This window comes from Microtus oregoni, unplaced genomic scaffold, assembly GCF_018167655.1.
Source record: "Microtus oregoni isolate MIOR12 unplaced genomic scaffold, Mior012 000019F_ref0000042, whole genome shotgun sequence".
Classification (NCBI taxonomy): domain Eukaryota; kingdom Metazoa; phylum Chordata; class Mammalia; order Rodentia; family Cricetidae; genus Microtus; species Microtus oregoni.
In genome coordinates this window covers 14,016,780-14,043,259 of record NW_024543078.1, presented here as the reverse complement: position 1 = coordinate 14,043,259, position 26,480 = coordinate 14,016,780, and the positions used below count along the sequence as shown (strand labels likewise).

The window sequence follows — 26,480 nt, the reverse complement described above, 5'->3', positions numbered from 1 at the left end:
AGTAGTAACACATACCTTTAATCCCAGCACTGAGAAAGAAGAGGCAAGTGGATCTCTGAATTTGATACTAGCCTGCTCTACAAAGAAGTTCCAGACCAGCTAGGACTACAGAGAGAAACCCTGTTCTGTCTCAAGAAAAAAAGAAACAAAGAAACTAGCCAGTACTTAGCAGATCTAAGTCTTACCCAGGCCAGTCATTTTCATTTGGCATTACATCCTCAGGAGGCTTCAGTGTAATTTCCCAACATACAGTGATCAGTATTGCAAAATTTAATACGTAAGAGTTGAGTCAACAGTGCCAATGTTGTTTAACTAAAAAGTAAGAGTCACTATCTGTTCAGGCATCTGGTATAATTGAGCCAGTATTTCTTGCTCTTAGCCTTTGAGGCACATATCATTGGATTTCCCTTACTCCATAGTCATCTGGTCATTCCTTTGCCTCTGTTGTTATTTCTCCTCTTCACTTGTCTTCTCCCCCACAGTGGGATTACGAACAAGTGTGCCCACCACCATGTCCTGCATTTGTTGGTTTCTGGAGCTCCGGTTGAGGAGTTGAGGTCCTCAGGCTTGTATGGCAAGTGCTTTACCAACTGAGCCACTGCCCAGTCCTGAGAATATCATTTCTTAACTAGACTGGCCTTGAATTTCCTGATTCTTGCCTCCACCTCTCAAGCACTGAGATTACAGGTGAGCCGCTGTGCTCGGTGTTCATGGTACTTTTACATAAATTCGATGGTCAGTGATTTGATTTCCAGAGTGTTAAACTATTTTGTATTTTAAGATAACCAGCTGTACTTGGGTGTTTTTAGGTTCAAGGTAAGGACCCATCAGTAGAAGTCACACAGGACCTCATTGATGAATCAGAAGAAGAACGATTTGAAGAAATGCCAGAAACTAGTCATCTAATTGACCTGCCCACATGTGAACTCAGTAAACTTGAAGAGATTGCTGACTTAGTTACCTCAGTTCTTTCCTCACCTATCCGTAGGGAAAAGCTGGCTCTGGCCTTGGAAAATGAAGGCTATATCAAAAAACTACTGCAGCTGTTCCAAGCTTGTGAGGACCTAGAAAACACTGAAGGCTTACACCATCTATATGAGATTATTAGAGGAATCTTATTCCTAAATAAGGCAACTCTTTTTGAGGTAATGTTTTCTGATGAGTGTATCATGGATGTCGTGGGATGCCTTGAATATGACCCTGCTTTGGCCCAGCCAAAAAGGCATAGAGAATTCCTGACCAAAACTGCAAAGTTTAAGGAAGTTATACCAATAACAGACTCGGAACTAAGGCAAAAAATACATCAGACTTACAGGGTACAGTACATTCAGGACATCATTTTGCCTACACCTTCTGTTTTTGAAGAGAATTTTCTTTCTACTCTTACATCTTTTATTTTCTTCAACAAAGTTGAAATAGTCAGCATGTTGCAGGTAAGTAAATTATTTTTCACAGTTCTATTTTCAAGGTGTTGTGTTGCTAATAATTTAAGCTGGTAATAATGATTTACTTTGTTTACTTTAAATGTTCTATTAAACATAGAAAGCATGACTGTCTTGTGGTTTTTATTTTTTAAGATTTTTAAGTTTTAGTATAAGGTGCTTTTTTATTACATTTATTGTGTATGTGCATGTGTGCTATACTATGGGGAGGGGCATATTTGAGGGCAGCTTGTAGGAGTTTCCCACTGATGAAACCCAGGCTAGCCTTCAGCTTAACAGTGTAGCTGAGAGTGACTGCCAGTTCCTGGAATTAAATGCATTTACACCACTCTTGGTCCTACCTACCAATTGTTCATTATTCTTCAGTAAAGGGCATAAGGAAAGTTAAATAACATATTAGGTTCCTTTTATAGCAAATGGGATGTGGTGTTTTGTTGGGGTTTTTTTATATATAATTTTATTTGGCTGACTTTGAACTCAGGATTTTCCTCATTTTTCCTGAGCACTGTGATTTCAATTGTGTGACTTACTATTCATTTCAGGATGCTGCTTTATACACAGACAGAAAAATCAGTATCAGGAAATTGAAAATGTGGCTATAGTGATACTTCATTTTTATTTTAATTAATGAAGCTTATCTGAAGATCGAGAGTAAAACAGTCACACTGATCAGCTATACAGACCAGGCAGTGGTGACACACACCTTTAATCCCAGTAGCCACACTAGTTTACCATAGAATCTGGGCAGTAGTGATGCACGCCTTTAATCCCAGCAGAGGAATATAAAATGGGAGGAGACAGGTTTCAGGCTCAGTCTCATTCTGAGGATTTCTGGAGGCAGGATCACCATTTTCAGACAGGAAGAGAAGTAAGAGCCAGTGACTGACTGCTTTGCTTTTCTGTTCTTCAGGTTGAACCCCAATATCTGTCTCTGGGTTTTTATTAATTGTGCTACATATGGCCAAACTCTGAGGTTAATATAAAGGATGTCAGATTCTCAAATATAGCATCTAAGTGATTGCTTGACTTAAGGGTTTCCAGATCTACAACAGTAAATCATAACATTTTTTTGTAGTTGAAAAATAATGTCTCTAGATGTAGTTCAGTGGTAGAGAATGCTTACTTACCAGTTCCCAGTACTGTCAAAAATAGTTTAAATAAATTGTGTAAACTAATTTACAAATATTTGCAAAATTTTCTTTGTCATTTTACATATATTTTATAATTCTATTTGTGAAATCTATGATATAAAACAAAGCTTTAAAGGAATTTTATTTGTTTATTTTTTTTTAAGGTTGGGTCTCACTAGTAGCTGTGGTTGTTTAGAAACTCACCATGTAGGCCAGACTCATAGTGATCCTCTTGTCTCTGCCTTCTTGAGTGATGGGATTAATGGCTTGTGCTACCATACCAAGAAATTTTCATTTATTTATGATTCATAAGATGCAATTTGTGAAATTGTTAATGAACTTTAAACTACCTGATGTTTTGTTCTTATTTTTGTTTGTACCACTAAGGATTATTCTCATGGTTAGAAAAGAACTCTCCCACTGAGCTATGTCCCAGCCCTGATTTAGAACCTTGCCCCAGGTGTTTCATTATCTAGAAAAGTAGCCACATGTACTGTGATAGTTGTCTTATTAAAACAAAAGCTTTTAAGGCTTACAGAAAAAGAAAAAAATGATCAAAAGTGATTACTTTTGCAACTTAGAGAAGCAAGGATTTAGGAAAAAGTATCCCAGCTACAGGCTTTATATTCTCAATCACTTTCTTCCTAACATATACCCTGAAACATAATGCTTTATAGCTTAAAGAAGTCACAGAAATGGTGCTGTAAGTTGGGGGAGGGGGAAGAAGCTCCTGATGAACACCATTTAGATTGTTTTCATGAATAGTTTCAGTGGTTTCGCTGTCACCCCATAAGTGGCAAGTCGTGCAAAGAATTTAAGGGAAAATGCACTTTTCAAGACTCTGGAACGTTCTCCTTTGAAAATACTCAGAAAGAGGCCAGCCTGGTCTACAAGAGCTAGTTCCAGGACAGGAACCAAAAGCTACGGAGAAACCCTGTCTCGAAAAATCAAAAAAAAAAAAAAAAAAAAAAGAGTTTAAAAACCTTTAGCCAGTAAGAATAAAAAATTTAATGTGGGAGATCTGTGGAAAGAAACAAAATTTATAAAAGGTGTGAACAGGGAAAATACATATTTACAGATACTAAATTTATATTATTTTTAGAGCAGGTCGCTTAAAATCAGGTTTCATAGAGGTGGGTTTTGAAACATCCTTGTTTGTTCTAAATGTATCAAGCCATGATATATAGTGTCTAAAAGGAGTCAGTGAATACATAAAGAAGTACCATTCTGAGTCACTCTTCTTTGTCTTTTCAAAAAGGTTTCCTTGTAGCCTGTCCTGGAACTCACTTTGTAGACCAGGTTGGCTTTGAACTCACAGAGATCCACCTGCCTCAGCCTTTGGAGTGCGGGGATTAAAGGCATACACCACCACTGCCCAGCTTGAGTCACTCATATAGGACCTTTTTTTAATCTCTTTGTCTTTTAGCACTCCCCATTGATACTTGGTACTTTTCTAACTGGTGAGGATATCTTCAATTAAGTTCTCCACCTTATTTTCGAAGCAGTTTTGAGATCCTTGGTTAATGTATGGTTCATATAAGACATGTTTCAAATGCATCTTTTATATCTGATGGTTTCGTTTTATTCAGACAAGCACAATTATAATTTAAATATCTTTTCTACACTTTAGACATACAAATTTTTAATATCTCTTAGTCATCGGGTGCAATTACCATAGTGATTTGTCATTTTATCCTTGGCTATAGATTAAAGCGCTCTGTATGATCTCACATGTTGAAGACTTCCTGCCTGCCGCCACACTCCTGTGCCTGTCTTGTTCTTTTTTTCTGGTACATATGAACTAACAGTGAGATCCTCAGATTTATTTGAGCTATGTTTAAATTAAGAGTAAATAAAAACTGATTTAGAAAAGCTATCAGAATGAAAGTAAATTAATTGACTGATCTGCGTCTGGAGTTCCTGTTTGCTCTCTTCTTCCTGTGGAGTGAGACTCTAGCTTGTGTTAACTTCCACAGAAGTTCTCCTCAAACTTCAGGTTTCATGATGAATATGCTTTTGAATTTCAGTTTTTTTTTTTAACTATACTTTGTGTGAGGCATACATAATGTAACTATACTTTTGCTAATATTTCACAGCAGTTATTTCTTTTCATGCAGGAAGATGAGAAGTTTTTGTCCGAAGTCTTTGCACAGTTAACAGATGAAGCTACGGATGATGATAAACGACGTGAATTGGTAAGTCATTTATTCAGTTTCTAAAACTTGTTTTTACATGTTTCAGAAATTCTTAAGATATTATGTGTGTCATTCCCACACACACGGATACCCTCCCCAAGGAAATTTAAATGCCTTATAGCATGACAGAACTATAGACATTTGTTATAGTAGTAGGTATTTATATAATGGAGATGCAGAAACAAAACTACAGAGATGAAAGGAAAACACTAAAATAAATGAATGATAATATTTGGTTCCTTAGAGATGTTTACTTGTTAATGTGTCTATCAAGGGGTTTTAGGAGCCTTGGAGTTTTGCTTTTGTTTTGAAAGGTAACTATTTTAGAGGGAAGATCAACAATTGCTATTTACTAGATCTTTGCCTTCTTTGAATGTAATCAGATTTGTGGCATTTTTTTACATTAGGTTTAGAGAAGATCAGTGTTTGAGGAGTAAAGCTAGGTTTATTTTTAATATGATGCTAGAGTTGGTTTGTTTGTGAGTACACCCTCGTATGTCTATGTCACCCTTGTTTATATTTTACAATTGGGGAATGGTGCACACATGCATGAGTGGAGGTCAGAGGACAACATGTGGGATTGGCTTTTTTTCTATTGTGTGGGTTCCAGGAATCAGGCTCAAGTTGTCAGACTTGACAGCAAGTGACTCTCCCACTGAGTTATCTGGTCCACCCCAGGCTTTATTTTTAAAGAGACAAGGTTTATTTATTTAACTGTTGCCTAGGTTGGCCTCAGATTCCTGATCCTCCTGCCTCCTGAGTTTTAGGAAGCTAGTATAAGCCAGTATGCTCGCACTAACTTTTAATATAATGAACCAGGACGTGTAAAAAGATGAAGTCTTTCAGAAGGATTAATTCCATACTCTGGAGCTAACCTTACAGTATCCCCAGTTTTATCTTCATGTTATTGACTTCTCACTTTAATGTTTAACCTCACAGGTTAATTTCTTCAAGGAATTTTGTGCATTTTCTCAGACATTACAACCTCAGAACAGGGATGCTTTTTTCAAAACCTTGGCAAAATTGGGAATTCTTCCTTCTCTGGAAATTGTGATGGTAATTATGGTTTCTTCTTGTGCTTTTGAAGTTGTGATTTTGTCATAGATTTATTTATTTATTTATTGGTTTTTCAAGACAGGGTTTCTCTGTGGCTTTGGAGCCTATCCTGGCACTAGCTCTTGTAGACCAGGCTGGCCTCGAACTCACAGAGATCCGCCTGTCTCTGCCTCCCGAGTGCTGGGATTAAAGACTTGCGCCACCACCGCCCAGCATAGATTTATTTTTTGGATGGTAAAATATTTACATAGTACTGACTTATCATTTAGTCATTCATCTGATGCTGTCACCACAAGAATGATTTGTGCCATCAGTGTTTGTGTTTGGTTTTCTAAGACTTGTTTTTCCTTAAGTGACACCGTGCTTCATAGAATTGGGTGAGTTGTCTTCACTTTTAATCCAGTTGGTAGAGTGAGAACATACTGAGCCAAGAGTTATAATTCTCAGCTTTCATTTACGTGTATTTGATTCGTAGGCATTCAGATAAAAAAATCTAAATGAGGATAATTTTAAGTCTTCGCTTTAAAATGTGTCTTTTATTTAAAAAAATTATTTTTTTGTTTTCTTTGTGTGTATGTGTATTTATGTGAATGTATGCCACACGTGTGCCTGTGTCAGTGTGCACTCAGCTCTCTGTTCATGCTTATGTATAATCTCTGAATATTTCTTTTAAGATGGTAAAAACCATTAGAAATAAATACTGAGCTGCTCTCAAATATAACAGTTTTAGGTGTGGGGGCGGCGGGGGTATATTTTAATTCAGTTTGGTGTCTTAATCCAGAAATTAGGAGGGGATGCATTCATCTGGGGAGGGAAGAGATACTGCAAATTGAAGTTGAATGTTAATCTGAAATTCTAAGAGTTTATTCGTGGATTTGAGAGAGAAGAGGGAATGCAAGACTAACCGTTGTTACCAGTCTCTAACCCAGCTTCCCTTTTATCAGGGCATGGATGACTTGCAAGTCAGATCAGCTGCTACAGATATATTTTCTTATCTGGTAGAGTTTAGTCCATCTATGGTCCGTGAATTTGTGATGCAAGAAGCCCAGCAGAGTGATGATGTAAGTAATGATGCTGAAGTTTGTGTTACCCATGGAAAAGTGCTTACTGTTGCAAAGAAGTCATAACCATAATCTTAAATTTAAGAATATATAGTAGTAATGGAAGGCATTTTTTTATATTTTAGGGTAATTAAAATTTTAATTTAAAAAGCATTTGAACAGAATTAAATGTGCCTCAGAAACCAGAGGCTATTAAATAAAAATCTGTGTGAGAGAAGGGATACCTCCCTATGAATTGTGAGTTATTGAGGCTCCCCAAACAAATACAGGCTACTATCACTGCTCTTGCTCACCAAAACAAGATAATAAGATGATATTGCCAAAATCCCACACTCTATAATTGCAGGATAGAGAAATCAAACTGGAACTAACCTATAAGCTTTCTCCCTGTTTTCATCATGCCAGAAGTTGGAAAGAAAAGTCATCAAACAGTCTTCAGGCATAAACCCTGTGTTATACTGCTAACCTGACAGTCAAGATGTGCCCACCAAAGCAGTAGGAGTACTACTGTTAAAAGGACAACCATCTTTAGTGGGAATACATTCTAATCCTTTAGATGTGCAGACCAAGTAATGACCTTGTATAACTAAGAATTTGTTTTCACTTACTCAGCTCCTATTTTTAAATGGGACTGAAAGTTGAATAATAAGAAAAATATTATTTTCTTACTATAAAAATATTTATGCAATATGAGCAAAATGAACTGAAGTTATAGATCTACCTGCTTCTACGTAGCATTAAAGGCATGTGCACCATTGACTAGCTAGCTACATTATTTTTGTTAGTTTTATGTTTAGTCTTAATGTATATTTATTTTTACTTTTTGTATTTCTTAGTTGCTTACAATGTTTCTTGGCTTAGTTTTGTTGTTTATTTTGTTTTGTTCTTTTGCTTTCTGTTTTATGATTTGTGTGTTTGTGTATCAAGCACATGCACACAGATGCCACTGGGGCCCAGGAGAATTCATAAGATCCTTTGAATCTATAATCACAAGCAGTTGTCTGCCACCTAACCTTTGTGTTGGAAGCCAAACTTGGCCCCTCTGCTTTTGCGTTGAGACAGTTAGCATGTGCATCAGTCTAGCTTTGAATTCATAGCCTCCTGCCTCAGCCTCTCAGGTGCTGTGATGCAGACATGTGTCACCATCGCTTTCTGTTCCTTAAAGAAAGTTAGGGATGCTGCTATAGTTAAAGAGACAATTTGGGGGTGGGGGGGGCAAGGTGTCTCACACCAATAATCTCAACACTTTTTGGTGCCAAGACAAAAGGGCTGCCACAAGTTCAAGGCCAGCCTAGACCTTCTCACATACTGTTAGAACAAGATCCTGTCTGAAACACCATCCCCCAGAAACATTTTATATTAAGTATGTTACTTTGGCAGTTGTCTTTGTTTGGTTGTTTTTAGAGTGTTTGTTTGTTTGTTTGGAGAACATTAGGTGTTGTAGGTTTTACTTAGATTGCTTGGGGAAACCAGAAGAAGGTAACCATTACCCTGGAGCTGGAGTTACAGGCAATTTTAAGCTGCCTGACATGGGTCCTGGGAACTGAACTCTGATACTTTGGAAGAGCAGGACCTGCTTTTAATTGCTGAGCCATCAATCTATAGTCTACTGAACACGAAATGATGCTAAACCCTAGTTAATTTTTATCTCACTGTGATATTCTTAATGCCACCCTTTATGGAAGATAACTTAAGGATTAATATTTCTGTTGAAATTAACATTCTATCTTTGAAGCTTATATGCTTAAAAGGTGTTCATCTTAAATGACCATAAATCTCAACTTATACCATAATAATCATGAACAATTTGCTTTTAAAATTCTTAACTCTTTAAAAATTTGATTAGTTTTCATTAGCAATGTTTTCTTGTTTATGTTTAATTGATAACAGAGAAGTAACTAATTTTTCTTACATGCTTGCCCAGGAGACTTGCAAAAGTTGGTTCTCTTTCCACCTTGTGACTTCCAGTGGTCGGGCTCAGTTGTTTGTCAGACTTGGCAACAAACACCTTTACCTATTATTTCATACTGCTGACCCCTAAATCTGTTTCTAATGCTGTGACAAATCAGAATCATTGGTTTTCAAATGTTCAAGCCTGGTAGAGAATTGTGCTCCAGTTTTTAATAGTTAATTTTCTATGGCCTGGTTTAGTTGGTTCTTCTTTGCCAGCTGTTTGTGAATTCATGTCTCTTTATTGCTTTCTTCCGTAATTATTTCTCACTAGAGTGAGACCCCATCTTAAAAAAAAAAAAATTTTAAAAGCCTGCCATGCATTTAAAGAGAGAGGGATAATCCTAGCTACTTGGAAGGGCAGAGTTCAAGATTAGCCTGAGCAACTTAGCAAGTTCCATCTCTTTAATGTTTTCCCAGTATTTGTTTCATACACTTCTCAATTGTGATGTTTTGTTTAGTGTAAGCCTAGCTGCAGTGAGTTATCCATTTATACCATTATAGCTGGAGTGTGTTATAGGTACATCATCTAGGTTTGTATAACTAACTGTCTTAGTTACTTTTCTACTTCTTTGACAAAGCACTATGACCAAGACAACTTATGGAAGTTTATTGGTGCTCTCAGTTCTAGAGGGTGAGTCCATAACCATCATGGCAATGGGATGTGACATCAGGCAGACAGGGAAGGCAGTGAACCAGTAGCTGAGAGTTCACATCACAAGCAAAAGGCAGAGAGCGCTAATTGGGAATGACATGGACTTTTGAAGCCTTTAAACCCATCTCCAGTGACACAGCTCTTCCAATAAGAGCACACCTCTTAAACCTTTCCAAACAATTCTACCAGTTAGGGACCAAATATTCAAATTCACGAGCTTGCAGGGCCATTTTTACTCAAACCCCTCTAATAACTGTATGATGTCCATGCAGTAACAAAAGGGCCTGATAACAAGTTGTTTAGAGTATACTTTTGATGACAGAGTGCTTTTCCTTAACATGACAATCACTTTTTGTCCTATTGTAATGCTTAAGATTTCTGTGCTTAAAAAAAAAAATGTTGGTTCAGTCAGTGAAGTACTTTGTCACACAAGCATGAGTTTGGGTCCCCAGAACCCATGTGAGAGAAAACCCAGCCCCTATAATCACAGTGCTGGTTAATGAAAACAGGAGGTCTGTGTGAATCAGTGAGAGACCTTGTCTCAAAAAGTAGTGTACAAGTTGGGCATGTCATAATAGGATATACCTTTAATCCCAGCGCTCTGGAGGCAGAGACAGGCAAGACCAGCCTGAACTCCAGGAGAGCCAGGGACTCCGGAGAGTATCTCAGGAAAAAAAACAAAAAGCAAAAAAAAAAAAAACCAAAGGATGATCCTGCACATTAGCATTAGACTTCTATACACACATACAGTGCATGCAAAAACAACATATACAAAGAATGCAAAAGTGTGCGACAGTAAACCTAATGCTATGTCACTTTGTGACACTGTTCTCGGATCTTATAAAAGGTGTGTGCCAAGTTACTGCTTGTGCTTTTTCTAGGAAGAGTTTTCAATTTAAAGATTGAAATGATCAGTTTTAGGGTCACATGTTCTGTCTTCATTTATGCTTGATCAGCCTATTGATTTATACCCAGTGCTAACACCTAGAATGATGACAGTCTTTGTCAGTCTGTCTGTCTGTCTCTTTCTGTCTGTCTGTCTTTCTATCTATCTATCTATCTATCTATCTCTATTCACTCTAAATATTTTCAGAACTTTGAGAAATAGAAAAACAAATCTTTAAAGTTATTCTTTACTTTGATTTTTTTTTTCTGTGCTGTGATTTCATTCCTTCAGTTGGTATGTTTATCTTATGTCAAGGACTCACGGAAACATATTTTCTTCCAGGATATACTTCTTATAAATGTGGTGATTGAACAAATGATCTGTGATACTGACCCTGAGCTAGGAGGTGCAGTTCAGTTGATGGGACTTCTTCGTACTCTAATTGATCCAGAGAACATGTTGGCTACAACTAATGTAAGAACTCACACTGAGGTCAAAGGTGTTGGGCTTTACAGTCTTAAATGGTTTTGTAGTAAGATCTTTCGAAGCAACAAATATTTTTTTTTAATTTATTTATTTAAAAGGATTTCTGCCTCCTCCCCGCCACCGCCTCCCATTTCCCTTCCCCTCCCTCGATCAAGTCCCCCTCCCTCATCTGCTCGAAGAGCAATCAGGGTTCCCTGACCTGTGGGAAGTCCAAGGACCGCCCACCTCTATCCAGGTCTAGTAAGGTGAGCATCCAAACTGCCTAGGCTCTCCCAAAGCCAGTACGTGCAGTAGGATCAAAAACCCATTGCCATTGTTCTTGAGTTCTCAGTATTCATCATTGTCTGCTATGTTCAGCTAGTCCGGATTTATCCCATGCCTTTTCAGACCCAGGCCAGCTGGCTTTGGTGAGTTCCCGATAGAACATCCCCATTGTCTCAGTGTGTGGGTGCACCCCTCGCGGTCCTGAGTTCCTTGCTCGTGCTCCCTCTCCTTCTGCTCCTGATTTGGATCTTGAGATTTCTGTCCGGTGTTCCAATGTGGGTCTCTGTCTCCTTTCATCAACTGATGAAGGTTAATATTCAGGAGGATGCCTATGTGTTTGTCTTTGGATTCACCTTCTTATTTAGCTTCTCTAGGAACATGAATAATAAGCTCAATGTCCTTTATTTATGGCTAGAAACCAAATATGAGTGAGTACATCCCATGTTCCTCTTTCTGGCTCTGGCTTACCTCACTCAGGATAGTGTTTTCTATTTCCATCCATTTGTATGCAAAATTCAAGAAGTCCTTGTATTTTACTGCTGAGTAATACTCTAATATGTATATATTCCATACTTTCTTCATCCATTCTTCCGTTGAAGGGCATCTAGGTTGTTTCCAGGTTCTGGCTATTACAAACAATGCTGCTATGAACATAGTTGAGCATATACTTTTGTTGTATGATAGGGCCTCTCTTGGGTATATTCCCAAGAGTGGTATTGCTGGATCCAGGGATAGGTTGATCCCGAATTTCCTGAGAAACTGCCACACTGCTTTCCAGAGTAGTTGCACAAGTTTGCATTCCCACCAGCAATGGGTGAGTGTACCCCTTTCTCCACAACCTCTCCAGCAAAGGCTATCACTGGTGTTTTTTATTTTAGCCATTCTGACAGGTGTAAGATGGTATCTTAAAGTTGTCTTGATTTGCATTTCCCTGATCGCTAAGGAAGTTGAGCATGACCTTAAGTGTCTTTTGGCCATTTGCACTTCTTCTGTTGAGAATTCTCTGTTCAGCTCAGTGCCCCATTTTATAATTGGATTGATTAGCCTTTTACGGTCTAGTTTCTTGAGTTCTTTATATATTTTGGAGATCAGCCCTTTGTCAGTTGCTGGGTTGGTGAAGATCTCCCAGTCAGTGGGTTGCCTTTTTGTCTTAGTGACAGTGTCCTTTGCTTTACAGAAGCTTCTCAGTCTCAGGAGGTCCCATTTATTCAATGTTGCCCTTAATGTCTGTGCTGCTGGGGTTATACCTAGGAAGCGATCGCCTGTGCCCATCTGTTGTAGGGTACCTCCTAATTTCTCTTCTATCAGGTTCAGTGTGTTCGGACTGATATTGAGGTCTTTGATCCATTTGGACTTGAGTTTTGTGCATGGTGATAGATATGGATCTATTTTCATTCTTCTACAGATTGACATCCAGTTTTGCCAGCACAATTTATTGAAGATGCTCTCTTTTTTCCATTGTATACTTTTAGCTCCTTTATTGAAAATCAGGTGTTCATAGGTTTGTGGGTTAAAGTCAGGGTCTTTTATACGATTCCAGTGGTCGACTTCTCTGTTTTTATGCCAGTACCACACTGTTTTCATCACTGTAGCTCTGTCATAGAGTTTGAAGTCAGGGATGGTAATGCCTCCAGACAATCCTTTATTGTATAGGATTGTTTTGGCTATCCTGGGTTTTTTGTTTTTCCATATAAAGTTGATTATTGTCTTCTCCAGATCTGTGAAGAATTTTGATGGGGATTGCATTGAATCTATAGATTGCTTTCGGTAGAATTGCCATTTTTACTATGTTGATCCTCTCAATCCAAGAGCAAGGGAGGTCCTTCCATTTTCTGGTGTCCTCTTCAATTTCTTTCTTCAAAGACTTATAGTTCTTGTCAAATAGATCTTTCACTTCCTTGGTCAGAGTTACCCCAAGATATTTTATGCTATTTGTGGCTATCGTGAATGGTGATGCTTCTCTGATTTCCCTCTCTGCTTCCTTATCCTTAGTGTATAGGAAGGCAACTAATTTTTTGGAGTTGATCTTGTATCCTGCCACATTACTAAAGCTGTTTATCAGCTGTAGGAGTTCTTTGGTAGAATTTTTGGGGTCGCTTATGTATACTGTCATATCATCTGCAAATAACAAATGCTTAACTTCTTCCTTTCCCATACGAATCCCCTTGATCTCCTTATGTTGTCTTATTGCTATTGCTAGAACTTCAAGCACTATATTGAAGAGGTATGGAGAGAGTGGACATCCTTGTCGTGTTCCTGATTTTAGTGGGATGGCTTTGAGTTTTTCTCCGTTTAATTTAATGTTAGCTGTGGGCTTGCTGTAAATAGCTTTTATTATATTTAGGTAGGACCCTTGTATCCCTGTTCTCTCTAAGACCTAGAAGCAACAAATATTTTGATAAGTATCTGTATTAATTTTTAGTAAATGTAACAGTGTTGTCTGTTCAGTTCCTTTTTTGCTTTTAGCTTTTTCCTTTATTTGTTATGGGTAAAGGGTATACTGTGGAGGTCCAAGGATGACTCGCAGGCATAAGGTCTGTGCTGCTATGACAGGGACCCAGGAATCAAACTCAGGTTTGGTTATGATTGGCAGCAGTGCTTTTTTCTGCTGAGCCCTTACTGACCCAGAATTATTAATTAGATTAGGAATTTAGTTTTTGTTCTTTGGCTTCTATATGATAACTTGTTTAAACTTTGGGCACAGTGTAATCTTTAAATAAGTTTTTGGGGGTTGGGGAGATGGCTCAGAGGTTAAGAGCACTGTCTGCTCTTCTAGAGGTCCTGAGTTCAATTCCCAGCAACAACATGGTGGTTCCAAACCACCCTCCTCTGGCGTGTGGGCATACATGGAGGCAGAAAGTTGTATACATAATAAATAAATACATAAATGTTTAAAAATAAATAAATAAGTTTTTGGTTTTTTAAGACAGAGTTTTAGCTGTGTAGCCCTGGCTGTCCTGAAACTCACTCTGTAGACCAAGTTGGCCTCGAACTTACAGAGATCTGCCTGCCTCTGACTCCCGAGTGCTGGGATTAAAGGCATGTGCCACCATGTCCATCTTACAATAATAATTTTTTATTGTTTTTATTGAGCTATATGTTTTTCCTACTTAATAATTTTAATAATAGTTTTAAATAATACTGGACTGTTTTTTTAAGATAGTAAAGTAAGGTAACAAATTTTATTTTATGTGGTCTTATCACAGTTAAAAACAAGAAAGCTGATGTAAACTGAAGGGTTTTGTTTGTTCTTTGTTTTTCAAGACAGGGTTTCTCTGTGTAGCCTTGCCTGTCCTACAGCTCACTCTACTGGCTTCTAATTTACAGAGATCTGCCTGTCTCTGCCTCCCAAGCACTGCGATAAAGGTGGACATCACCAATAATCACCCAGCCCTCAGATTCTTAATTACATAAATCACGAAAGGTTCAAGGAGGATTCCAAAATATTAATAGTGGTTATTTCAATATGAAGGATCATTTTTTCTTAATAAAATTCCCTTATAGAAAGAGAAAGTGTACATTATTTTTAAAATGTAAGTTAGTTGGCTCAATGGTGATAGAAATTAGAGATTGTCTTCTAAATTAAATTTTAGTCTTTAAGGAACAGATGTGGATTTCGTATTTTCTAGACTGATAAATTGCTTCAGTAGTTCTTCAGATCTGGATAGGCAGTGAAATGTAGAGTGTCACAGCCTCTCCACCCCCACACACTTGGGGAATGGACTCAAGACCCTGCACATACTAGTCAAATGCTTATGCACCAAAGTACATTTGCCAGTCCTCAAGCTCCTATTTTTAATCACCTAAAACATTACAATCATAATCCCAGGGGCTGGAAAGGTGACTCAGCAGGTAACAGTATGTGGTCTCTTGCAGAACTAAGTTTAGTTTCCTGCACCCATGTTAGGTAGTTTACAACTACCAAGGAATCCAGCCCCCCCCCCCTTCTGGCATATTCAGGAATCCACATATATGTGTGTACACATACATATACATGCACATGAATGAAAATACATTTAAAAAACCATAATGCTCATAGCTTTCAAGTTCTCAATGCCTTGCTGTTTGTTGTGCTCTCCATGGTATTCAGCAGATGGATCTAGTCTTTATCACACTTCAATTTTAAAAGTTGTTCTGAATTTCCATGGAAAAACTGTTTGTACTTTTTTTTTTCACTTTAACTGTTTTAATGTCTAATATGTATTATTAGACTTCCTATATGTGGAATTCACATTGAAGTATATGTAAGTTTGCTTCTTTGATTCTAGATAGTTTGAGAGTCTTTCACATTATCTTAAAGTATTATTCTGCAAATATGACCTTCACTGCTAATTCTTGAAATGTTTCTTAAATGCAAAGTGTTCTTTTAAACATTTTATTTCAGAAAACTGAGAAGAGTGAGTTTTTAAATTTCTTCTACAACCATTGCATGCATGTCCTCACAGCTCCACTTTTGACCAATACGTCAGAAGACAAGTGTGAGAAGGGTAAGTTCTCTTGTCTGTTTGCATATGATGGCCATAAAGTATTATGTGGTGCTTTATATGGCAGAGGGGTTATTACTGAAAGATTTAAAGTGCAATATGAAGTCATGATTGTCCTTGTCTGTGGTTGTCTTGGTAAGAACTGTCAGTGCCCAATTTGTGGGAAAAGGGTTTTCTTCCTAGTATGTATTTTTTGTTGCTTCTCCATATTTGTTGCATGGGTTTTGCTCATAACTTACTAATGGCAGGTTCTAGTTCTAGAATTAAAGTGGAATGGGGACAAGATAGTTTTGAAGCAATGTGAGTAAAGAACTGCTTAGGCATTAGTAGCTGTCTAGATCCAGTTGGGCAGCAATTTTTGGTTTATTAGAGTAACCAACTAAGAGGACACCGTGGTTAGATATGGCTGCAGCAGGCCTATAATTTCAGAACTGAGAGGTGGAGGCAAGAGGATTAGGAATTCAAAGCCAGTTTTAGCTAGCCTGGCGTATGAGTTCCTGTCCTAAAGGAGATGGGGAATTGGTCAAGACATGTTTATGAAATTAATAAAAGTTACAACATAGACATACCCCATTTAAAAGCAGAGTCAGAGAGACCCGCCATGAAGCTGCCAGGTCAGACATGGTGAATCTTTCCCGGTATGCCACGACCTCATGGTGACATACAGATTATTAAAAATGGGTTAAATCAAGATGTAATAGCTAGAGCTTATGGGCCAAACAGTAATTTAATTAATACAGTATCTATGTGGTTATTTTGGGTGTAAGCTAGCCAGGCAGAACGAAACAAAGGGGCCCCACGTTCCTTACAACAATGCAGAAATATATGCTAGTTGCTAATGTTGAATAAAAGAAAGTAAAATATGTGTCTGTCTTACCTGGTTTTAACCTCACTTTTATTTTTACTGTTACTATCATCTTTGTCTCAAGTATTTGTGATGTAGGGTTTCTCTGTGTAGTTCCTGTCCTAGAACTTACTCTGTAGACCAGGCTGATCTCAAACTCACAGAGATCTGCCTACCTCTGTTTCCTGACTGCTGGAATTAAAAGTGTGGACCACTATGCCCAGCTCACTACTATTAAATTTTAATAATCTCTGCACCTAATTATGTAAAAGATATATAATATTCTACCAAAGAAGGCAGCTCAGTGGTTCTTATGAAATTTAAAAGAAATTATGATTAAGGATCTTGTATGTTGTGAAATATGAGGAAAATGTAAAATATTATTTACTGAACTAGTTGATTTTAATTTTTCTTTTAAAGATCATTTGCTTGGATCTAACAAAACCAGTACAATTTGCCCTGGTAAGTTTAAATTCATATTTTATGAGTACAAATTGTGAGGTTTTTCTTAATTAGTATGTATGTATATGTGTGTAGAGGAACTTTTAACATCCAAGCATAGACTTGCCCTTTTATTATAAGAAAGAAAGTTTTCTTTCCAACTATAAAAGACGAGAAACAGATTATTTCCTTGGTAAATTTGTTGTTTTGACATTGTTTTGAGAAATCATCTGTAATTTGATAATCTAGTTCTTATATTTTAGGTGTAATTAGCTACGCTCTCTTAGGATCCACACTTTAGCACAGTGCTGTACTTGTCTGTGAGCCTTCATCTTTTACCATTTGCTTCTCTTTAGAATGTGCTTTCAAGGTATGGGACTGATAATATTAAAGCTGTGGGCATTTAGCATTGCATTCTTTCTCCCAAGCTTATCAAAGCCCCAGGAGAAACAAGAGAAACCTCTAAGAGAAATTCCATAGGAGAATGTTGAGAGACTGAATTAAAGACTTTACAATAGAAAGGAGGAAACAATACTGTTAACAGTACAGATTACTGTTTTAAAGTGTCTTTTGTGTGTGGCTGGGAAGATGACTGGAGACCTCTGTTCCATCCCCAGAACCCACAAATAAGTAGAAAGGAGACATTATCCTTTGATCCCTACAGAATCCCACCAAGCACAGTAATACCCTTTAATTCTTCTCCAGAGGTAGAGAGGTGGGTGGCTCAGCAGTTAAGAACACATTCTACTTTTATGTAGAAGATCTGAGTTCACTTTCCAGCACTCGTTTCATAGCTCAAACTGCCTGTAATTTAATCTGTAAAGTATTAACTACAATCTCTTGTGGCCTTCAAAGGCACCTCCACTCATGTGCACAAACACACAAATATACATATACTTAAAAATAGGAGAAATTTCATGGTTAAAGACTAGTTCTAATTTTACCTCTGGTATTGTGGCTATTACAGAACTTACTTTGGAACAAGTAAGACTTTTCTTGCTCTTGAGGTAAAAACAGTATTTGAAGTGCCAGAGTTTTATTTTGTGTGTTTGAAGGCCATTTTGTTAATTAAAAGAACACTACATTATTTCCGGAAGCAATCAAGACCCATAAAATGTTCGCGTGGACTGCAGAGGCTCTTCTCTTCCAGAGAAACAGAGTTCTGTTCTAGTGCCCACATTGTACAGTTCACAGCTACCTGGAATACCCTCTCCAGGGGGCCCACATCTTCATCTGGCCTTCATGGGCACCTGTACATGTGTGGCATGAACACACATTGGGGTAGGGGCAGTATGTTAAGTGTGTAATCTTCCTGTTTAAATCGAATGGTTGTACTAGATGGGATTGATTGTGTTAACTTTTTATTTGGCTGTGATTCTGAATTTCCTCTCAGGGTAGTGTTTCTTTTCTAAATCATTATAAAATGATTATTTATCTTAATTCCTTGGTAGATGTTAAAGTTTCTTGTACAGTCATTTCATGAAGCAGAGCATCTAGAAAGGTAACCAGAAAGGTTGCTTCAGGGATCTGAATGGCAGTTGATGAATTGAAGATGGCTACTACTAAAAATCTCCATGAAATAGTTTTTGTTTGTTCCTTGAATAGCAAAAAAATAACGTTTTTCTTAAAGGTGGCTTTTTAAAGATGTTAAATGGTATTGGGACTGCCAGGGAAGCATAGTTGGTAGAGGAGCTTACATATCGGCTGTCTTCTGGTGCCCAGACCCCAAAGGTGGTAGGAGAAAGCCCATTCCTAAGACTGTCCTCTGCAACCATACTAGCTCTCGCATGCACATGCACACAAATAAATTTAAAAGATATTTCATTGAGCCACTTCAGGTAAGAGCTTTGGGGCCTTTGTTCTCTGTTGTGCCATTTCTGAATTTGTTCCTGTTTGTAGTGATAGCATTAATTAAGAATACGTTGCTAGGAAATTGTAAGTGTGACAGGGTTTATTATCACATTTGTAGATTTATATTGAGCTTTTCTTTCTGTTACTACATTTTTTATGCTAGAGCCTTAAAACGATAATTTTTTTAAATAGTCTTACATATATAAAACTAATAATGTATTTATATATGTACCTTTCTAAATTATATAAAATGTACTTTTGCTCTAAGATACAGAATGTATTTATTCTCTTTAGGTGTATTATATTTATTCTCACTAGATATCTTTCTTTTGTAGATAATTATCAAACAGCACAGCTGCTTGCCTTAATTCTAGAGTTACTCACATTTTGTGTGGAACATCACACATACCACATAAAAAACTATATCATGAACAAGGACTTGCTAAGAAGAGTTTTGGTGTTGATGAATTCAAAGCACACTTTCTTGGCCTTGTGTAAGTAATAATTTAATGAGAATTTTGTTAAAAAAAATCATGTAAGGAATACTTTTTAGTAGAGGTAAAATGCCAGTTGCCCATGCAAAGTCATCTGCTTATTAGCAGTGTGTGTGATATTGATGAGATGGCCGAGAGAGCTGACTGCTTCTGCTTCATATTCTGTAATCTGAGGACAAAAGCAAGAGTGGGAAATCGTGCTTTCCCAGATGCATATTGCTTACACTTAGGTTGAACTGAATTATCCTAGGTTTTGTTGGAATACAGTCCAATGTGCAATACCAGCATTGCTTGATAGAACTCTTCTGCTATATCGAAGCTTCTTGAAATAATCAAATTTGACGTGTGGGTGGGTGGGCACATGCAAATTCATTATGTAGCCAACGGTGGCCTGGATTTTTCTAATCCTTCCTTTCTTCCTTCACTGTTGAGTACTGCGATTACAGAGAGTTGTTATCATATACAGTTTATGCAACTCTAGGTATTAAACTGAGTGCCTTGTGAATGCCAGGAAACTATACCAACTGAGTGATATTGCCAGCCTCGTTTGTTGCTCTTAATACCCCTATCCTCCTTTAGTTTTAGGTCCTTAATATAGCCAGTGTTGGTGGGCTTTAGTGGCTCATACCTGTAATCCCAGCACTTGGGAAGGAGGATCAGGAATTCAGGATCATTCTTCAGTACATAGCAATTCATAAGTTGTCTTGGGACATGAGACCTTGACTCAAAAGGACAAAACAACAAGCAAAAACTTAACGTTAATAACCTGTAGCTCTTATTTTTTCTATCCCTGTACAAGTGTACATGAATGTATTCATATATATATATGAATACATTTCATATGCTTTCACCTTTTTGAAAATTCGATTGTGCTAGTACATTTCTCTGTCCTTCACTACTGCAAATTATGTGATCTTATTTTTTCTAATGATAGCTAAGTAACATTTCATAGTGTGATTTCCACAATTGATTTACCATCTAAAACATAGATTATAGAATTGATTTTGCTTTTTCACCCATTCCCAACTACACTGTATATAATATAATAATCTTTTATATGCTAATGTATTTCTGTAGGTTCACAATAATGGGATTGTCAGGCAAAATGTTTGTGTACTTTTTCATATATTCTTCAATTTTAACTCTACCTACCAGATTACTTCCCTCCCCAAAACTGAAGCCTTTAGCATTTTTCTAGCACCCTATTGTGTCACACTAATAGGTAGGTAGGTAGGTAGGTAGGTAGGTAGAAAGAAAGAAACTTTCCCAAAAGCTAAAGCATTGGGCATTATCCCAGCATCCTATAATGCCACATGGACAGGCGGACAGATGAATAGATGGACAGATGGAAAGGAAAAGGTGGAGGGACAGGGCCTCAATCTGAATTCCCAAGGTAGCTTGGGATGTATTGCATAGCTCTGGCTTATCTTGAACTCGTGACAGTCCTCCTATCTCTGCCTGGTGCAGGTGTATTTTGAAATAGTCTTATGTAAGCTGACCTCAAACTATATGGCTATGGATGATCCTTATACTTCTGCCTCCACCCGCAAAATGTTGGAATATAGGTCTGAGAGTCATCATGTTCAGCCTAATTTGCATTTTCATATGTTGTAAACTGAGGGTTTTTTTTTTATAGAGCCTTTTGTATATTATAGTTTGTTTTAGGAGAAGTTCTGGTCTTAAACTTGCCTTTTATTAATGTTTGCCATATAACTTTAAAAAAGAAATCTTTATTGGGACTGGGAAATGGCTCAGTTGAGTCTTGCAAGCATAAGGGCATGAATTTGATTCCCAGAACTCAAGCGCAGGACTGGTAGTGTGCGCACATTTGTAATACCTCTGGGGAGGCAGAGACAGGCTCTCTAAGACTGTGTTGGCTGGCTAGTCTGCACTAGTCACTGGGCTTCATGTCTCAAATAAGCTGGATGACTCCTGAGAGCGTCCTCCATATTCCCCATGCACACCTCACACACGTAATGTACACATATTGTCATATACGCATTTTTTAAATGCTTCATAAATTATTATAAATTCAGTTTACCTTTTTTCATTTCTGTGTACTAAGATAATACAAATATTCTCTTCACTATTTTCTCATTTGATTTTATATTTGCTTATGTAGTATATCTGAAATGTATTTTAGAATGTGGTATGAGGTAATAGTCTAGGTATAGCCACCTATGCCAACACCCTCATTAATAAATCAATCACATTTTTCCATAGAATGAAAATGCTACTTCCGCTATGCAGTAAATTAACAAAACACTTAGACCTTATTTCTGTAATATCTATTACTTCATCTTATCAGATGAAATATTAAGTGTTGTTATATATTTTTGTGGAAGATTTAAATATCTGCCTTTTGAGTTTGCCATATTAACTTTCATATTTGTCCTGGTTATCTGTTAGACATCTATCCTTTAATGATAAAGTTGTATTTAGTTCATCTCATTTGGAATTACATTTGTATGTTAATTTTGAGAGGATTTATGTTTTCATGTTTGGTTTCCATAAATAATTCCTTAGATTGTATATTATACCCATTAATGTCAGTATATCCTGATTGGTTGAAATTCCAGTATATAAGTCTTTGTATGGTTTCAAGCTCACCATCATTATAATAAGGCAAAGGGAATCCTGTTTTTATATAATAAATCGTGAAATGCCAAGTTACATATAGTCCTTAGTTATTACTCTTGTTTTTTGTTAGCAAATGCAGTCTGATCTACCGTAGTTCATACATAATTGACAAACAAATAAATAATGTCATAATGTGAAAGCAGTATTAATTCACAAGTGTTCCAAGAGTAGTTGATCTATATTCTTCATTGAAAACATTTTAAAAGTTTAGATCTGTTATGTTACATATATTCTCTTGGATTGTATCTCAAGAAAATTAAAAGCAAACATCTGCCTTCACACATTCCTACCCTAGAAATGTAATAGGCTGTACCACTCCTGCCCACTCCTGTGCTCCCCGATTCTGTGCTTCATATAATGCACCTACTATCTTCCTTTAAGTGTTGCTAGCATTAGTATTCTATAGATACTGACTGGATTTTTTAATTGTTCTTTTTTTAAATTATCACTATTGTGTGTGTGCATGGTGTCAGAGAATAAACTTATGGAGTCCGTTCTTTCCTTCTACTTTCTGGTTGGTTCTGGGTATTGAATTCTGTTCACCAAGCCCTTATCTACAAAACCAATCTTGTCATTCCTAAACTTTACTTTTGTTGTTGTTTGTTTCAAAGCCCAATTTTTTTTCATGTACTATTTTACTTTTGGAAAGATTTAAACATTTAAAAAAGATTCAAAAATTTAAGCATTGGAAACTTTAAACATTCAATTTCTTTCATGTACTGTTATTTTTTGAAAAAAATTTAAACATTACTTTATGTCAAAAGTAGCTATAAAATAATTTTGGTAAATTCATTATTCCCTTTTTACATTTTTAAATATTAGGTGCACTTCGCTTTATGAGGCGGATAATTGGCCTTAAGGATGAATTTTATAATCGTTACATCACCAAAGGAAATCTTTTTGAACCAGTTATAAACGCCCTTTTGGATAATGGAACACGGTACAATCTATTAAATTCAGCTGTTATTGAATTGTTTGAATTTATAAGAGTGGTAAGTTTATATTAAAGATCTCTTAGTAATCATATATAAACAAGTAATGTATATAAAAGTGAACCTGTATGTAATCAAATTGATTTTTTTATTCCTATTTTCCTGAAATTATTATTCCATACTAGAGGTATGTTGCCATAGTGAGCATAATTCACCTCTTGTGTGTTAGAATCTGCTTCTATTAAACTGAAATCTTTAAAAAGTCTTTTAAAAATCTTTCTCTTCTTACCTGTACATGGACAGTAATTGAGTGGCAGTAGTTCCTCTGGGGTGGTTTACTTGGGGATCATGTATGGGCCCTTCTCTGTGATAGGTAGGCTCTTCCACTCAGTCACTCCCCAAACCACTGTTGAAAATTAGGACAGTGAAAAGTGAAATTCAAGTCTTGTAACTCTATTTGCTCATTTTTTTTAGTTCTATTTTTCTTGAGGAAATGTTTTAGGATCCTGTGTGGCAAGTTGGACATTTCAATCAAGCAAGACATTCTTGTGATCTATTGTGAAACAGCAGTTTTCTATTATAGGAGTCATAATAAAAATGGATACAAAATTAATTTTTTCCTTAGAATTTTATACAAGATGCCTAATAAGTAGGATGGAATTTTAAAATTTGAAGGATGAGAGCACTGGGAAGTTAAAAGTGGTCTAGCTATCTTTTGTTACAGTTGAGGAAGCTGAGGCAGCAGAAATGACTCTTCTGTCGAAGCATCCGGACAGCTCAAAACACATTCAGCAGCTGTGTCCTAGCACAACTGGAAAGAGCAGTGCACACAGACTAGAGAGAAGCTGATTGCCATGGTCTGCAGTTTACCTCTTGTACATCTAGAAACTCATTCTCTGGTTTTGCTTATAACAAGTCAGATTCTAGTCACTTGCTGCTCCTATATGAAGATTGTTAGGCTCACTAAATGGTTTCTCTAAGAGTGACCACTTGCCAGGAAGATGATTTTTGAGGAGATGAAGAGGACAGAAGTGTAGTGTTGCGTTGGGAGACAAGCAGCACAGTCGATTGCCTCGGCTGCTGTCTGTTGTGCTGCCTTCCGTGAACTTTCTGTGGACTTAGAGCCCTTTTCCCTTTAGTATTTTTAAGACACTGATAAAATGAATGGGTTCACACCTCTCTCCCAAAGCCATCGTAGAGTTTACATTTTTTCTGAAGTAATAAGCTTAATACACTGAATCTTCAACCTTAACATGTCTTTGTTCCATTACAAAAGTTTATTGCCAAAATAGAAACTGTAGAGTTCCAGTTAAGTAGTTTATCCTATTTGTATATACAATATAATCAAAGAAATCTGTCCTTATTATCTACTGTGATAATAAGATATTTTGATAGCAGTATTTATCTACATAGGTAATAAGATATTTTGACAGCAGTTAAATAGGAAATCATTAACATTTACTGAACATGTGGATTTAACGTTTGTTTTCTATTAAACTCTCAACCTAAATTTTGTTTTTGTAAAATGGGTATAACTTATTCCATAGGTTGTGAGAATTACATACGAAATTGTAAAAGTGTTCTTTAAATTTTGAAGTACTGTATAAAGCACTAAGACATAAATTCATTGCTTTTCAAATGTTCCTTATAGCCCCCTAAAGGGCTCCAGTGAATTGCCTCTCCTTGTTCCAAGTTTTCTGTGGAGTCCTGTCCTGGCTCATGTATAAGGAATCTAGGACATTTATTTTTAGAAGGTGATTTTGAAAAACCTTTTCTGATCAACTTTGGACATATTAACTTTTTTATTTTAATTTTTTTCTCAACAAGTATATTGTTTTGTAAATATAAATTTTTGTACCTATACAGGAAGATATCAAGTCTCTTACTGCACATATAGTTGAAAACTTTTATAAAGCACTTGAGTCTATTGAATATGTTCAGACATTCAAAGGATTGAAGACAAAATATGAACAAGAAAAAGACAGACAAAATCAGAAACTGAACAGGTATTGTTTAAGTATATTAATATTTGTACAAAGCAAAATTAAGTATGAAATTGTCCACAGTTTAGATTTTAACATGTAAAATTTTTTATATTAGCAAAATCTCTTCTTATATGAAGGTCAGCCGTCCTTCCTGCCCCATCCATTATATGATAACTTGCTACTGTATATAGTAACTCAAGATGGATTTTTGTTTTGTTTTGTTTTGTTTTTGTTTTTTCCAGACAGGGTTTCTCTGTGGATTTGAAGCCTGTCCTGGAACTAGTTCTTGTAGGCCAGGCTGGCCTTGAACTCATAGAGATCCACCTGCCTCTGCCTCCCAAGTGCTGGGATTAAAGGCGTGCCCTACCACCACCAGGCAAGAGGTATTCTTAATTTAGTTTACAACATGCAAAAACAATTGAAAAGTTCTCTGGCTATATCTTACATGATGACTGAGATAATTTTGATGTACTATTCATAACTTAAAAGTACATTAGTTCATCTTGGTTATTTATTCTTCCCAAACTTACCTGGCCATGAACTTGTAGTCATTGCTCAATATCTGTAATATATATCTTACAGTGTACCATCTATATTGCGTAGCAACCGATTTCGCAGAGATGCAAAAGCCTTGGAAGATGATGAAGAAATGTGGTTTAATGAAGATGATGATGAAGAAGGAAAGGCAGTTGTGACACCAATTGAAAAATCTAAGACCGAAGATGATTTTCCAGATAGTTACGAAAAATTTATGGAGACTAAAAAAGGTACTAAGATCCTGAATTTTCATTTAGAATTGTTTCTCTTAGTAAAACAATCAGACAGCACCTTGCACACACACTCACACACACACACACAACCATAATAATAATAAATAACTTATTTACTTGATTGGGAAAATCTTGCCACGGTATGTAAAACAAACACAAGAATTTTATGCCGAATCATACCCTTTTAAAGTTATCCACATTTTCCAAATTATTTTAGATGTTCATATTTAAAATGTTTTCCTTGAAAGATTGTTTTTGATGCTATTCATTTTGGGTTTAAATATTTTCAGTTTATACTATTATTTAAACCAAGGTCTCATTGTGCAACCTTGTTCTGGTCTAGAGCTCAGAGTTGTCGAGTCTTAGCTTCTCAAATGCTGTGATCATTGTGCGTGCCACCACACCTGTCCTTGGTTATCTGTTTGTTGTCTACTCATACTTCTCTGAGCGGAGCAGTCTTGGCTTTCTTTACAAAAATGAATTTCATTGAGAATTTTCATTATGATTAAATTGTGTGAGTGCTTCTGTTATTAAGTAACTGAGACAATGACAGGAGACTTCACCTCTGATATTTACAGCCTGAGTGAAGTAAGCTCAAAGAGGTAACTTTGCTCTTTAAAGTTCAACTGTTATTCAAGTTGCTTAAAGATATAATAGGGGAAGTTGGGCATGGTGGCACACACTCCTAATCCCAGCATTCTTGAACTGACGCTGTAGAAGCACTGTGAACTCAGCCAGGCATAGGAAGACCCTGTCTCCAAAAAAAACAAAAACCAAAATAAATCCAGATAATGGTGGCAGCCTCTCCTAACCCCAGCATAGGAGGATTAGAAGTTGAAGGTGATCCTCAGCTACAAAGCAAGTTTGAGACCAGCCTAAGGTACATTAGACACTGCCTCATATGGGTGTGGAGG

The 26,480-nt window shown here is 36.7% G+C and overlaps 1 protein-coding gene across 4 annotated transcripts in view; it reads left to right on the top strand.

Moving 5' to 3' along the window:
• Ppp4r3b (protein phosphatase 4 regulatory subunit 3B) overlaps positions 1-26,480 on the top strand; it is a 59,583-nt gene that overhangs the window by 22,162 nt on the left and 10,941 nt on the right. Inside the window, exons 4-14 of one of the 4 annotated variants that reach the window (XM_041669249.1) lie at positions 810-1,433; positions 4,690-4,767; positions 5,707-5,823; positions 6,768-6,884; positions 10,718-10,849; positions 15,510-15,612; positions 16,874-16,915; positions 19,081-19,239; positions 22,702-22,871; positions 24,678-24,817; positions 25,379-25,563. In XM_041669249.1, the coding sequence (XP_041525183.1) occupies positions 810-1,433; positions 4,690-4,767; positions 5,707-5,823; positions 6,768-6,884; positions 10,718-10,849; positions 15,510-15,612; positions 16,874-16,915; positions 19,081-19,239; positions 22,702-22,871; positions 24,678-24,817; positions 25,379-25,563 (1,867 nt within the window). The remainder of the gene's footprint in view (positions 1-809; positions 1,434-4,689; positions 4,768-5,706; positions 5,824-6,767; positions 6,885-10,717; positions 10,850-15,509; positions 15,613-16,873; positions 16,916-19,080; positions 19,240-22,701; positions 22,872-24,677; positions 24,818-25,378; positions 25,564-26,480) is intronic. The other 3 variants (XM_041669251.1, XM_041669252.1, XM_041669250.1) reach the window with 3 other exon arrangements.